Below are 13,085 nucleotides of genomic sequence, written 5' to 3'. Positions count from 1 at the left end.
TATCCTCAGAGAAGCACTTGGAAGGTTGAACGTTGTGTTCTCTTAGAAAGTAGTTCCAGGCAAGGTACAGCGCAGTCACATAGACATGGCTGCTCAAGGCCCACCAAGAGGTTCTCCCGTGTCCCAAGTAGGTATACCTACATAGGCTGTGGAGCGGACACCAGATCTATTTTCTTTGTGTCCCAGCGTGGTCTTATCTTGATTTGCCTAGACTGAAGGCTTTTGACCTGACCTGGCTTTCCCCATTGCTGCAAACAAGGAATTTTTTTGTCTTTCATGATGCCATTGTTATGCACTTTCCCAATAAACTGGAGTGAAGAGTGGAGCGGGAGGCAAGGGACCTTTTGTATGCAGCATTCCCACTTTACAGATCAAGGCTCCAAGTAATTCCTGTAAGGTGTCGTGGGTCTTGGGTCTTGGGTCTTGGGTTAGTTTTCTGGTCCTGCCTATGGTTGTGAACACAAAATTCCAACAGAGGGCAGCTTAGTAAGCTACTTTAAGGGCTCTCTTTGACATGGGGACCGAGGTGTAGCCCTTAGCTGTTAGACAGAGTCACTCCCGATCCCTTCTCGGTCAAGGTCACCGGGGGAACCAGTGAGCGTGCTGCTCAGGGTCCTCAGTTCTGCTTTCTGTGAGCACCGGGTCGGGTGGAGGTGGGGATCAGAATGAGGTGGGAGCCTCTGCATGAGTTTCCTGGTGGCTCCAGTGATGGCAGCGTGGCATTTGGAGGGGAATGGTGCCCGAATTCCCGCTTTGCCTCTCCTTTTCCGTCGAGAGACTGTGATGTTTTTGTTGTTGTTTGCTCTAAAAATAAGTACAAATTCAACCTTTTGGTTCTGTAGACGTTAGTGTCAGGTCTTCCTTCCCGTTTTAAACTTTAAAGCTAAAACAAGTTTTAAATTGATGGGTTGCCTGTGCGGGAGATGTGACTGATAACAGTGCTGGAGAGCTTCCTCCTCTTCGAGGCTGCAGCGTGATCCACACAGCAGATCTCCTACGAAGCTCTTGGCTTTGTGGCCGGTTTCCTACCCTCAGAAAGTGTGGGCCCTCAGTGCCCAGCGATGCTCAGCTTGCTTTCGTTCTTTCAAACTCTTCCGGTGGTTTCATATTTGGAGGCAAATCGGGGCTGAGGGAACAACTAAAGTGGTTCTAAACAGGGGACTGGCCTGAGCCCAATCCCCGAAATGGTACTATGGTCGTTATTTAAAAAGTGTAGGTATTTTCTGGTGTTTTCCCATCAAGTACCTGCCTAATTTCTGTATGGCACACGCCAGAAATCAATAGAAGTTAACAAGTCCTCCAAACAGTCCCCATCCCTTTGTTTAATCTCCTTTACAATAAAGCCAAGGGGGGAGAATTAAGAATCTTTGAAGTAGACCAAGGCTCAAAGGAATCAGCCAAGTAGACTTAAAGTAGTCACTTATTTCCCAAAACTGGTTTGTCGGTGAACAATAAAAGGAAGTAAAATTTATGGAGAAATTATACAGTGGATTTGTCACTTAAAATATCGTAACTGTCTCAGGGACAATACCCCATGCTGAGGATTAATGGTCCCGCCGGACCTTTGATTCACCAGCGCCTTTTCTTCGCCCTTGACAAATTGGATTTTTAGGAATGGGAAGGTCGCCTGGACCATTGTGTGCTAGCCATTCAGAGGCCTCGATTATGCAGGGGGCTGAGGGAACCACTCCATGTGACCCTCTCGGGTGGGACTCTGCAGCTGCTTCACAGCGCAACTCTCTCACCAAACTCCGCGCCCTTGCGCTCACGGTGCCAAAAGGCGCCCGCCCGGATTGAAAAGGCGCAGTGCATGCCCGCCCGCGTCACTCCGCGGGCAGAAGACGCACGTCGGGGTGCGGCTCTCTCTTCGCATGAGGCTGCTCCTGGTTCTGTCACTTGCGCCCCGCGGAGGACCCGGCGAGCCCCAGCGCCTGCCTGGCGGCGGTGGCAACAATGCACGGAACTTCCCGCACTCCAGCCACCAGCGTGAACGCTGACTGCTGCATCCCGGCTGGCTTGCGCCTAGGGCCGGTGCCTGGCACCTTCAAGCTGGGCAAGTACCTGTCAGATCGCAGAGAACCAGGGCCCAAGAAAAAGGTACTAGGGCGTTCTGGATCTCCATCCCTTGCCATTCGCCTCCTATTTATTGCCCTGATCCAGAAATGGGATAGAGAGGAGCAGCAGAGAAAAGGGATACCTGCTAAATACGCAGACCATCCAATTATCCTTAGCATGTCTCATAACTGAACTGGATGTTGGGCGGGCTGAAGGGACCGCAGAGCTGAGCGAGAACGGATTCTAGAGCGCCAGGGTCTGTAGGTATGGGGGCCTCTGGGAAAGGGCAGTTTCCCCAGAGCTCCTGGGTGTCCTCAGCAAGGTGATGGAGGCTCCTAACTCCTACCTTGGTCCTTGCTTCCTTTCCAGGCATACACTTTTCGCTGGAGGTATCGGGCGGGGAGGATTTCTCTCCCCTTCTGTTTACTAATATGAGGCTTAAATTTTGTTTTAAACAATCTAATTCCATTTCACCAAAGAGATACTTCTTGTGAGGCTCCTAGTTCTTAGACTATCCCCCCACCCGCTAACTTGCTTGTAGGTTTGGGTAGGAAACCGAGAGGATGAGCCAGGTGGTGATGAATTTTGATAGCTGTTAGGAGGTAGGGGAGCCCACCCTACTCAACTGGGGACGCACAGTTGGGACCCTTGCAGCTGGCTCTGAGAGTCCCAGAGAGGCCAGGTACAACTCTTCAACTCCGCCACCCCCTCCCCCGCAAACACACACAAACATACACACACACACAGACACACACACACACACACACACACACAGACACACACACACACACACACACACACTTTAAAGGCTCTTGCCCACAGAGGATGGGGTACGCCTTCACAACCAAGGACTGGCAGACTGCAACCAGGAATTGAAGTCCAAACTCATTTAAGATGGGAAGATCTTTTTTTTTTTTTTTGTTAGTAGCCACCTAGAGCTTTCTTGTAAGAAGCATCATTCGTATTTGAGCAGCAGGGCCTGAACTTTTCTCCTGGTGCCGGAAAAAGCCCCTAGTCTCTCATTCCGGTCTACACACCCGGTTTTGTAGCTCACCACGCCTCTCTCTTTAACCGCAATTTAATTGCTTTTAAATGGCCTGCTAGCTGCAGGCAAAATTTCTCCGTGCTCGCTTTGTTCTGAGCATTTCACTGCCGAGTTCACTTGCACCTACGTGCTGTACAAGAGAATTGAGAGGCTGAGGAATAGGGTAGAAGTGCTGCACCAGCGAGCTTGAACTTGGAGGCACTTCTGTCCTGGTTTAAGGATCCCAGAACCTCATTTGGGGAAGAGGTGGGGCGCTTTGCAACAAGATGCACCCAGGAGCTCTGAGAATATTTCCAAGGTGTGTGGTGGTGGTGGTGGTGGTGGTGGTGGTGGTGGTGGTGGTACTGTCTACTACTTAGCCTCCCTCATTTTCCACCCCCTAAAGAACTATTCTCCCAGCAGCTCCTAGAAGTTGGGTTAAAGAGAACATTTTCCTGAGTTGGGTGGGATGGAGGATAAACTTGCCTCTGGGTTGTGAGCCTGGCTGTGGCATGTGGGGGAATGACCACTGCTTGTATTGCAGGTGCGCATGGTGAGAGGGGAGCTGGTGGACGAGTCAGGGGGCTCCCCTCTGGAGTGGATAGGGTTAATCCGGGCAGCCAGGAACCCCCAGGAACAGACTCTGGAAGCTATTGCAGACTTACCAGGAGGACAGGTACTGTCAGTGCCCCTAATCACTGTCAATTCCAATTCCATCTATTAATGGTCCCCAAGGCAGCCAGGCATTTAATGAGCAAAGAACTTTTGAAAGGCGAGAGTTCTCTCTTTAAAGTACCAATGACCCTGTAAGGAAGATACTTTTGTTTTGACTTTTAAAGAATGAAGGATGGGATCCCAAGCTATCACACAGCTTCTTGTGGATCACACTGTCAGCCTTTGAACCTTTATTCTTAACCACCCGGGGTGGTGACAGAGAATCTTATTTTTTGTGTCCTAGATCTTCTATCGGGCATTGCGAGACGTACAGCCAGGGGAAGAGCTGACTGTGTGGTATTCTAACTCCTTGGCTCAGTGGTTTGACATCCCCACGACTGCAACTCCGACTCATGATGAGAAAGGTACTGCCCCTGAGAAGGTCTCCCCAACCTTGAGGGTGCGCAAGAGTAGAATCCAGCTCTTCTGGGTTGTGGGAGCTGATCCCAGAACTGAGGAACATTCTTTACACAGAGAGGAAACTGCTGCCTTAAACCATTAGCAAGTGGTCCCAACACCAGAGGAACACTCCTCATGAACTTCATGGGTTCTTTCTTTCCCATATTCATACTCTGACAGGTATCTATTCAGTTAAGAAACAGGAAAGGAGAATTAATATGCTACAACAATTACACTTGAGTTCTAGAGACCAAAGCTTAAACCTAGAATGCTTTTTAAGAAGGCATGAGGTTGCTCTTTCGGTTAGTTTTTCAGGAGAGTAATGTATTTGATGGCATTTAGAAGCATCACAGTGCTTACACCTGGTCCCTTGGCAGCAGGCACTAACATCCTTCTTTAAAATGGTATTTATTCATTTCTCCCTCATAAGCCTACTTAAGTTGAATCTGGGTATATCTCAGTTTCTTCGCAGGTTTATTTGATTCCTTCTAAGCCAAGAGCCAATTTATGCAAATTAAGGTACAGCAACTAAAAAGAAAAACATTTCCAAACCCTCCACACAACACTGAAGGACATTTGCTATGGGAAGAAGGTGTGAAGGTGCTAACGTAGTTAAGGTCTTGAGACTCCATTTTCATCCTTCATAAGCCTTCCCCGGGTCTTCTCTCCCTCCCTTGCCAATTGTTTTGGCTTGTTTGTAATTTTTTTTCCCCAAGAAGCCATTTATTTATAGACAACAAATAAGTGTTCCAAAGTATTTTTAATATGATCTCCTCCGGAACTGCTGCTCTATTGCACCCATTTAGAAACAGGTATATATTGATAAAAGTGTGGTAATTAGGAAACACTTCATGAGCCGGACAGGTTATTCAGAGCCCTGAGTCATTTCACTTCAAAGTGTCACTGTCCTCTGGAAATCAATCCTATTTGTTTTTTTTAAATAGATACGTAGGTCCAATATTCATAAGAATTCTCCTAATATAGTTTGTTCCTTGAACCACATTATCAGATTATTTTGTCACTAATAAGTACAAGCAGCGTCACAAGGAACTCTCAAACTTGACACGCTATAACAAATTGTGCCAGCCACTTCTACGCAGAATACTTTTCTGTAGGGATGACCAAACAGAGAAAAGCAACCTGTTTAACTGTGTATTTTATTTCTGACAGCTGGTTTTTATAAATGCCACATGACAACTGCTAATATAAAAAAACATACTTTTCCTGTTAGAGAAGGTATATCCTATTTTGACCCTTGTATTTCTAGATTGAGAATGTCTGAAATCCTTAAAGTTATGACATGATGGGGAGGGGCAAAGTCACTTATGAAGAGTGTTTGGTTCGCTTGGCAAGAGTTGAACTTTAGGGTCTGCAGAACCTGTTGATGAAGATAAGCTGGAAAAGTGATGTGTGGAATAACACACACACACACACACACACACACACACACACACACACACACACACACCTTAAACTTTGGGAAAAGAAAGAAATAAGTAGGGATACCATATCCCTTTACAACACTGGCTAACTTCAGTCAGTTTTAACTTCATAGAAGGATTAAGTTACTGACCCTTTGTTTTAAGAACAAGGTTTACTTGGCTCTGCAGGGCAGGGTCATTCTGGAACAGACTGAAAACTCTTTTGAAGAGCTGCAGCAAAGCAGCTTCTGAACTTCATACAATGCCAAGAAAACCAAGGGCCATCCATCTTTCTTTTTCCAAGAGTTGCTTTATGCGAATGTTTAACACAGGCTACAGGAATATTGAGATGGTCTTGTCTAAGTCTTCACCAAACAACTGTAATAGGCTATGATAGGCTAATCCTTCTGTCTCCCCATTTCTCCCAATTCTCCTTTGACCTCTGCTCCTCTCCTTTGAGACAGTCTTGCTATGTAACCCTGGCTGGCTTGGAACTCTTTATGTAGACCAAGCTGACCTCTAACTCCCAAAGATCTGCCCATCTTTGCTTCCCAAGTGCTGGGAGTAAAGGCATGTACGATCATGCCTGGCTCTGTAGTGATGTTTTGAAAGTGTGAGTTGAGTGCACATAAAGGCTGAGACTGTAACTTTTCCAGTAAATCTTAAGAGATCTACAATGTACTTTCCTTGTGGCCCAATCAACTTCTCACAGGCACCTTTAGTATTATCAATCAACCACTTAAAAAATAACTGCATTGTATGCACAGCAATATGTAGAAATTAGTTTCCAGCACTGGATTAGTAGCTGTCTCATACACCTGTCTCTGGTTTGTGTTCACAGACCCTAGCAAGTCAAAACAGTTATAATGTAAGAGACACAAAGAATTGACACTACAAGTGCACACACACGCGCGCGCGCGCGCACACACACACACACACACACACACAGACACACACGCACAAACCACTCGTGATAGAGAAATCTGCACCTTAAAAGGCTGAGCACATTTCTCATTTTTATATATTAACTAAATGAAATGTATCTTGCCTAAGTGCTTTCCTAAGTTTGCATCTGTGCAGCTACCTAGGAGTTAATTAACTACCAGGTAAAAAAAAACCAGACAGGACAATGCTACACCATCTTTCTCAGAACACCATCATCCATTATAGAATATCAGGAAGTAGGATTTTTAATCTCCAATCCAATCAGATGAAGCTAAAAAGGAAATAAGGATGCAAGTACTTTTGAAGAATAGCCCCCTTATGTGGGGGCTCATTTGGTCACACTCCAGGAAAACCTCAGGCAAGTGGTTAAGACGGGGAGGGGGTAAAAAAGGGCGGAGAGCGGACACAAAAGACATTGTTATATGAAAAGGAATGATTACATATGGCCCATACATACAGGACATTGTCTTGCCTGGTAATGAGGCGCTCACGACTATTAGATTGGCCTTTGTTTAGTTTTTCCAAACTCCTTGACATACGCCACCTATTCTGTAAACGCCAACAGATGGGCACAGCACAGCACAGCCTCAACACTTGATTTAAGGCAACAGCTGCTCTCTGCTCTTTCCGGCCAGCCTTCCTGAGCACTGCTCTTCCAAGAGAGATTTACTATGAGGGCTTGGTGGAAGTCTTCATCGGAAAGGCCCGGGTCACCTGTTTTACTCTTTGAGTAGGCCTTTGAGGATGGAGGCGACAAGAATTGGCCATTTACAAGCCTTGGGAGGGTCTTGATAGGATTACTAAACTTTATCATTCTAAGACTTCACCCTTCCACCCCCCCCCCCCCCGCCACGCCGCCCCCCCCCCCTCCAGCAGGTTAAAACTTGGGCTAATGCCTGTTGTGCTGGCGCTTTCTTCCTGGCTTCTTTGCTTCTCACCTGGTTACTCTTCCACTCTTTTTTTGCACAGGGGAGGAGCGCTATATCTGCTGGTACTGCTGGAGGACCTTTAGATACCCTAACAGTCTCAAGGCACACCTGCGTTTCCACTGTGTGCTCAGTGGCGGCGGGGGCCGCGCCTTCCTGCATCAGGAGCATGCCTCCCGGCCTGGTGCTGCCCCGGTGGCAGAAGGTCTTGGCCTCCCTCCGAAACCAACTGCTTCGGACTTGACCGCGCCGGTCCAGGCAGCCTCTCTGCGGCCCCCAGCACAGGCCACTCAGTTTACCCAGGCCTGCGGGGCGCGGGAGAGCATCAAGCGCGAGGCTTCCTTGGCGCCCCCAGCCACCTCACCTCCCCCGGGCAAGTGGGGAACTCCCAAGAAGGGCAAAGAGCAGCCAGACCGCCCCCTGGACGCCAGCGGGCCGGCCCGCGCCCACGGTCACTTCTTGGGGATTGTGGGCGGCTCCTCAGCCGGCAATGGGGGTCTGGCTTTCTACCCCGGTGTGCGCTCCGCTTTCAAACCCGCAGGCTTAGCCCGGGCAGCAGCGCAGGGCGACCCCTACCGGGAAGAGGGTGGCGGCAAGGGACCGGGGTTGGCTCTGGGCCGGCTGCTGGGCGGGGGCCGGATAGGCGGGCGCCCCGGCAATGGGGAGAACCCGACGGGCCACCATCACCACCACGCTCATCACCATCACCACCACCCCAAGTGCCTGCTCGCGGGAGACCCGCCGCCGCCCGGCCTGCAGTGTCCCGGGGCCCTGCGTGCCTTCCCCTTCCTCGCGGGCCACCCGGAAGAAGCGTCCGCCTTCAAGCACGTGGAGCGCGCCCCTCCCGCCGCCGCCGCCACCACCGGGCTGCCTGCCGCGCGCTACGCCGCTCTCCCTGCGCCTGGGCTCCCCCTGGAACGCTGTGCGCTGCCGCCCCTCGACGCCAGCGGGCTCAAAGCTTACTCCAGCGGCGAGTGCAGCCCCCTGCCAGCCGTCATGCCTGCTTTCACTGTGTATAGCGGAGACCTGCTCTACGGGCCACCTGCCGCCTATTACCCTCTCAAGCTGCACTTGGGCGGGCTGCTCAAATACCCCGAATCCATCTCCTATTTGAGCGGGCCGGCTGCTGCTGCGGCGGCGATCGGCCCTGCCGAGCTGGGCTCCCTGGCCAGTATCGACCGCGAGATCGCCATGCACACTCAGCAGCTGTCGGAGATGGCGGCCGGGAAGGGTCGCGCTCGCCTGGACTCGGGGACTCTGCCTCCAGCCGTAGTAGCCGCGGCAAGCGTCGGGAGCGGCTCCGGGAGCGCGGCAGGCAAGCCCAAGACGGGCCACTTGTGTCTTTACTGTGGCAAGTTGTACTCGCGCAAGTACGGGCTCAAGATCCATATGCGGACGCACACAGGCTACAAGCCGCTAAAGTGCAAAGTGTGCCTGCGGCCCTTCGGCGACCCCAGCAATCTCAACAAGCACATCCGACTGCATGCAGAAGGCAACACACCCTATCGCTGCGAGTTCTGCGGCAAGGTGTTGGTGCGCCGCCGAGACCTGGAGCGTCACGTCAAGTCCCGCCACCCTGGCCAAAGCCTGATCGCCAAGGCAGGTGAGGGCCCAGGAGCTGAGCCTGGCTATGCTCTGGAGCCTGGGGATCCCAAGAGCGAGGACAGTGATGTGGACGTCTGCTTCACCGACGACCAGAGCGACCCTGAGGCTGGGGGCCCTGGCGAGCACGCCTCCTAACACGTCTTCCAAGGAAGGGGCAGGGACATGGACAGAGTAGAGTGAGGTGGTGACAAGAAGGACTTGGTTAATAATGTCCTTGGTTCATAATGTAATTCTGGGAGGGTGTCGGATTTGGAAGTGAGCCGCTCCAGTTCTGGAGTGGAGCAAAGTTTAAGGATGAGTTATAGAAACACAGTCAATGAACAACCCACAGGACGTGGGTAGGCCCCTGGACTCTGGCATAACCTTTTGCCCTGCAAACATTCTGGTCTTGGGGTCCCGGATCTCATCAATACAAGTATCTCAGTGCCCTCAAAGGTGATGATTTTAATTGGCACGCGTTTTAAAAAACGTTTTTTTTCTGTGGGGGAAGTCCGTGCCTTTTGAAAAGATGTTCCGCGTGAATTTTATGTTAAGTATTTCACTGCATAGCAGGCACAACAGTAGATGTGACACCCAAACACGTTTCCGTTTTTCATCTGTTCTCTTGTCAGAGATCACTCTTTGTCACGTGGAGTTTACTGTGGTAGTGGATGTACAAATTGGTCAAGTTGCAACTATTTATGAGAGAATAATGATAAATGTAAAATAACGCATGAATCTAAAAGCACGCACTATATAAATAAAGTCCTATTTGGTAGAGTCCAGATGTTTATGTTGTTTTATAATGGATGATGTACAGTGGATACAGTACTTTGCTCTTGTTTCCATTTTGTGCAATCTTTAAGAATAATAAAGATACAAATGAGAATTCTATTACTTGCTTACTTCAGATGACCATTTAAACATTTAAAGAAATAATTTAATTTGAAGACAACCTTTGAGGAAACTTGACAAGTTAAGTCATAGAGGATTTGTATTATTCACAGAATTAATGTTAATCAGGGTGTACTTAAAGCAGGCAAAACTCACTGGCTTCTAAAACCATTGTTAATCATGATACTTGTTTCTATGTTCAAATCAGGGACCTTCTAGAAAAAGTATACAACAAGACTAAAGCAAAACAACTTTCCATATATTTCCTTGTCACAAAGAATCGTGGAACTGGAATCAGTAATTTTTTTTGTCTACTTTTTTGACAGTTTACCTTGGGGATATAAGAGGAAATTTGTCCAAAGTCCTTTATGAGTCATACACTTTAGTATTAATTCAACCAACACTAAAGGAGGACCTATTTTGTTGGAGGGGCTTAAGTCTCCCTCCCCTTTTATTTCTTCCAACAACTTTGTGCTGTCAGTTTTGGTTCCATTTTACAGGAGAGAAAATGTCATTAGATTACGGTATGTAGACAATAATTAGAATAGCAAAATTGTTAGCAGTGACTGTATTTGCTATGTTTAAAAAGCGATGTTAGATATACATCCTAGGACTATTTCCCCATCTCCTTTTAGAAGTAGAGAATTAGGCCCTTAGTTAAAGGCAGGTACACCAATGGTCCAGGTGTTAAAGAATTTGGCATGTTATCAGAAACTTTGGATAGGTTTGGGATGGCCATGTTCATCCAACCTTGTCCTTGAGTCCTGAATCCTGAATCCCACTGTTGTCTCCTGATTGGAAACACTGCCTTGGTCTCTAGGCAGTTGTCAGCACCTCCCCCCACCTCACAACCAAGAACATTTGATTTCTCTTAATGGTGCTTTTTTTTTTTTTAAAAAAATTCTTTCTGTGAGAAGTGAAGGTATGTGTTGGAAAATTTAGGTTTTTGATATTAGCTGGCTTGACATTGTTTTCTTGTGTAAGGCATAAAGGGATGTAGGGAGACAGAAACACAGAAACGTGTGTGTGTGTGTGTGTGTGTGTGTGTGTGTGTGTGTGTGTGAGAGAGAGAGAGAGAGAGAGAGAGAGATAGAGAGAGAAAGAGAGAACTCTTGTGGACATAATGGTAAACATACATTTGTTGAGGAACTATTCTGGGCCAGATTCCTAAACTATCTGCATTTTTTTCCTTTCCATAACGGGGCTTCAGAGATGATCTTGAACATCTATGCTTGATACTCATGGTTAGCATTTGCTTGTTAAACCTAGGTTCCATAATTCAGTTTTTCACCACTTGCTTAATTATCATGTTTTTGTCCTTTGTAGCCTTGTCCTTTGTAGCAATTGTCACTTGAAAGCAGATTCATCCTTGGGTAGAATACTGAAAAGAAAAAATTTTCCCTTTTGAAATCAGATTTTATAAATCCTCAGGGAAAGTTAGAAAGGCTCCCAGGTTTGAAACACGAGAAATATTCTATTAGCTATAAAAGCAGCTCCTGCACTTTATTTCTACAACCACTACTAATTGCTGTGGTTCTTGTTTTGTGGGAAAATGGTCAATAAACAAACAAGTTAAGAATTGTTTGGTTAAATGAAATACATTGAAAATTGCTAAAAAAAATTTTTTTAATAAAACAAAAGCCCAGCCACCCATTTCTCCCTGTCAGAATAGATTGTAACATTAAAAATAAAAATTAAACATACATTTACAAAGCTCTTAATTGCAGCTTGTTTGTAATTTTCCAAAGGTTGACTAAGACAACCCCCCTATTTGTTCATGCATGCATTCTAACTATATAAATAATAGACATTATTTATTTCTATGCCTAAGTCAAATCAGTAAAACACAATCTGGTAAATGAAGTTTTTATTTTTTATTTTTTATTTTTTTATTTTTTTTTTAAAGACAGAATTTTGCTATGTACCTTAGGCTGGCCTTGAACTCAGAGGAATCCTCCTGCCTTAGTGCCTCTATTTAGTGCTAGAATTCCAAGCATGTGTCCCTTTCTCTACTTCCCTTCACTCAGTAATTCTTAACTTGGTGACCATAACTCGTTCTGAGAGAGCAATGCTAAAGGCACTGAATAGTTCCTGGATTTTAATAAAAAATTTTTTTTGTACCAAAAGATAAATTAAAAGAAAGAAAGGAAGAAAGAAAGCAAAGGATGGCGATTCATGCTTTCTAGAAGAGAAAGCTTCCGTATTGTCTAGCTTTAGTTAATTTGGATATTGAAAAGTTTTGCTAACTTAAAAAGGTCAGATACATCTGGGTTTTGGCTTTGCCTCTGGCACTTACGACTGTCACATTCTGTGCCAGACAGTCTGTTGCTACTGTTTCTTCGTTTGTAACAGAGGACACAATAAGCAATGGAGCAGTTTTGAACATTCCAAGGTGATGCTGGTAAGTAGCTTAGAAATTATGCCTGGTGCACAGAAAGCTCTCATTTTTACTCTAGTAAGTAATTCTCTGCTTCCATGTAAAAGACTACACTGTAAAGAGAAGGGCTGATACTAGGTTTTATAAGCATTAGCAGCTTGTTCAGGATACCAGCTTGACTTTGTTCTTCTAGTCCCTCATGAGGTCACATCAATTTCGGTAAGTAGAGGCTTTCTACACTTGGGAAACTTTTTCAGACCTCTGTTCGGTTTCCATTGTAAGCCCAGAAGCCAGTTCCAAAGGTTGATGATGGGAGAAAATGCCATTTTCGTTTCCACTTACTAATTTTTCAAAAGCTTGCCTGGGCTGTGAGGGTTGAGTGTAAACAGAAGCACAGGGCAGAGGCGGGCAAGCGCACACCTCCCTTCCGTAGTCTAGAGGAGAGCCAAGACTTCTAGAAGTGCCATGGTTTGGCAGTGGTGGGGAATTCTAAGCTCAGAGCAAGTGAATGGTTAGCGTTGTGGTCCGCTGAGCTGAGCGGACTAGACTGTCATTGTCATTATTCATTCCTAAAGCCCCCATTGGCTCACGCCTTGTAGCTAGGGTGGCCATTGGTGGCGGACTCGCAGTGCTCTGGAACCTGGGCGGTGGCAGCCGGGCCTTCGGGCAGTGTGGTAGCTTCAGGCCCGCAGCACAGTGGTAAGCTGTTGTTTACTAGCGCACTTTAAAGACTCAGCTTCGCTCCC

The 13,085-nt window shown here is 47.1% G+C and overlaps 1 protein-coding gene across 1 annotated transcript; it reads left to right on the top strand.

Moving 5' to 3' along the window:
* Positions 1-1,810: 1,810 nt before the first annotated feature.
* PRDM13 (PR/SET domain 13) lies at positions 1,811-9,808 on the top strand (the record flags this gene model as incomplete). Its single annotated transcript, XM_084780551.1, is given in 5 exon segments — positions 1,811-1,871; positions 1,874-2,097; positions 3,624-3,755; positions 4,038-4,158; positions 7,528-9,808. Coding segments are annotated over 5 exon segments (2,235 nt in total). The 3' UTR covers positions 9,225-9,808.
* Positions 9,809-13,085: the final 3,277 nt, after the last annotated feature.

The sequence above is a fragment of the Acomys minous genome (assembly GCF_964271855.1).
Source record: "Acomys minous genome assembly, chromosome: 1".
Classification (NCBI taxonomy): Eukaryota; Metazoa; Chordata; class Mammalia; order Rodentia; family Muridae; genus Acomys; species Acomys minous.
Note: the sequence above shows the minus strand (reverse complement) of the source record. Positions and strands in the feature narration are given on the sequence as shown.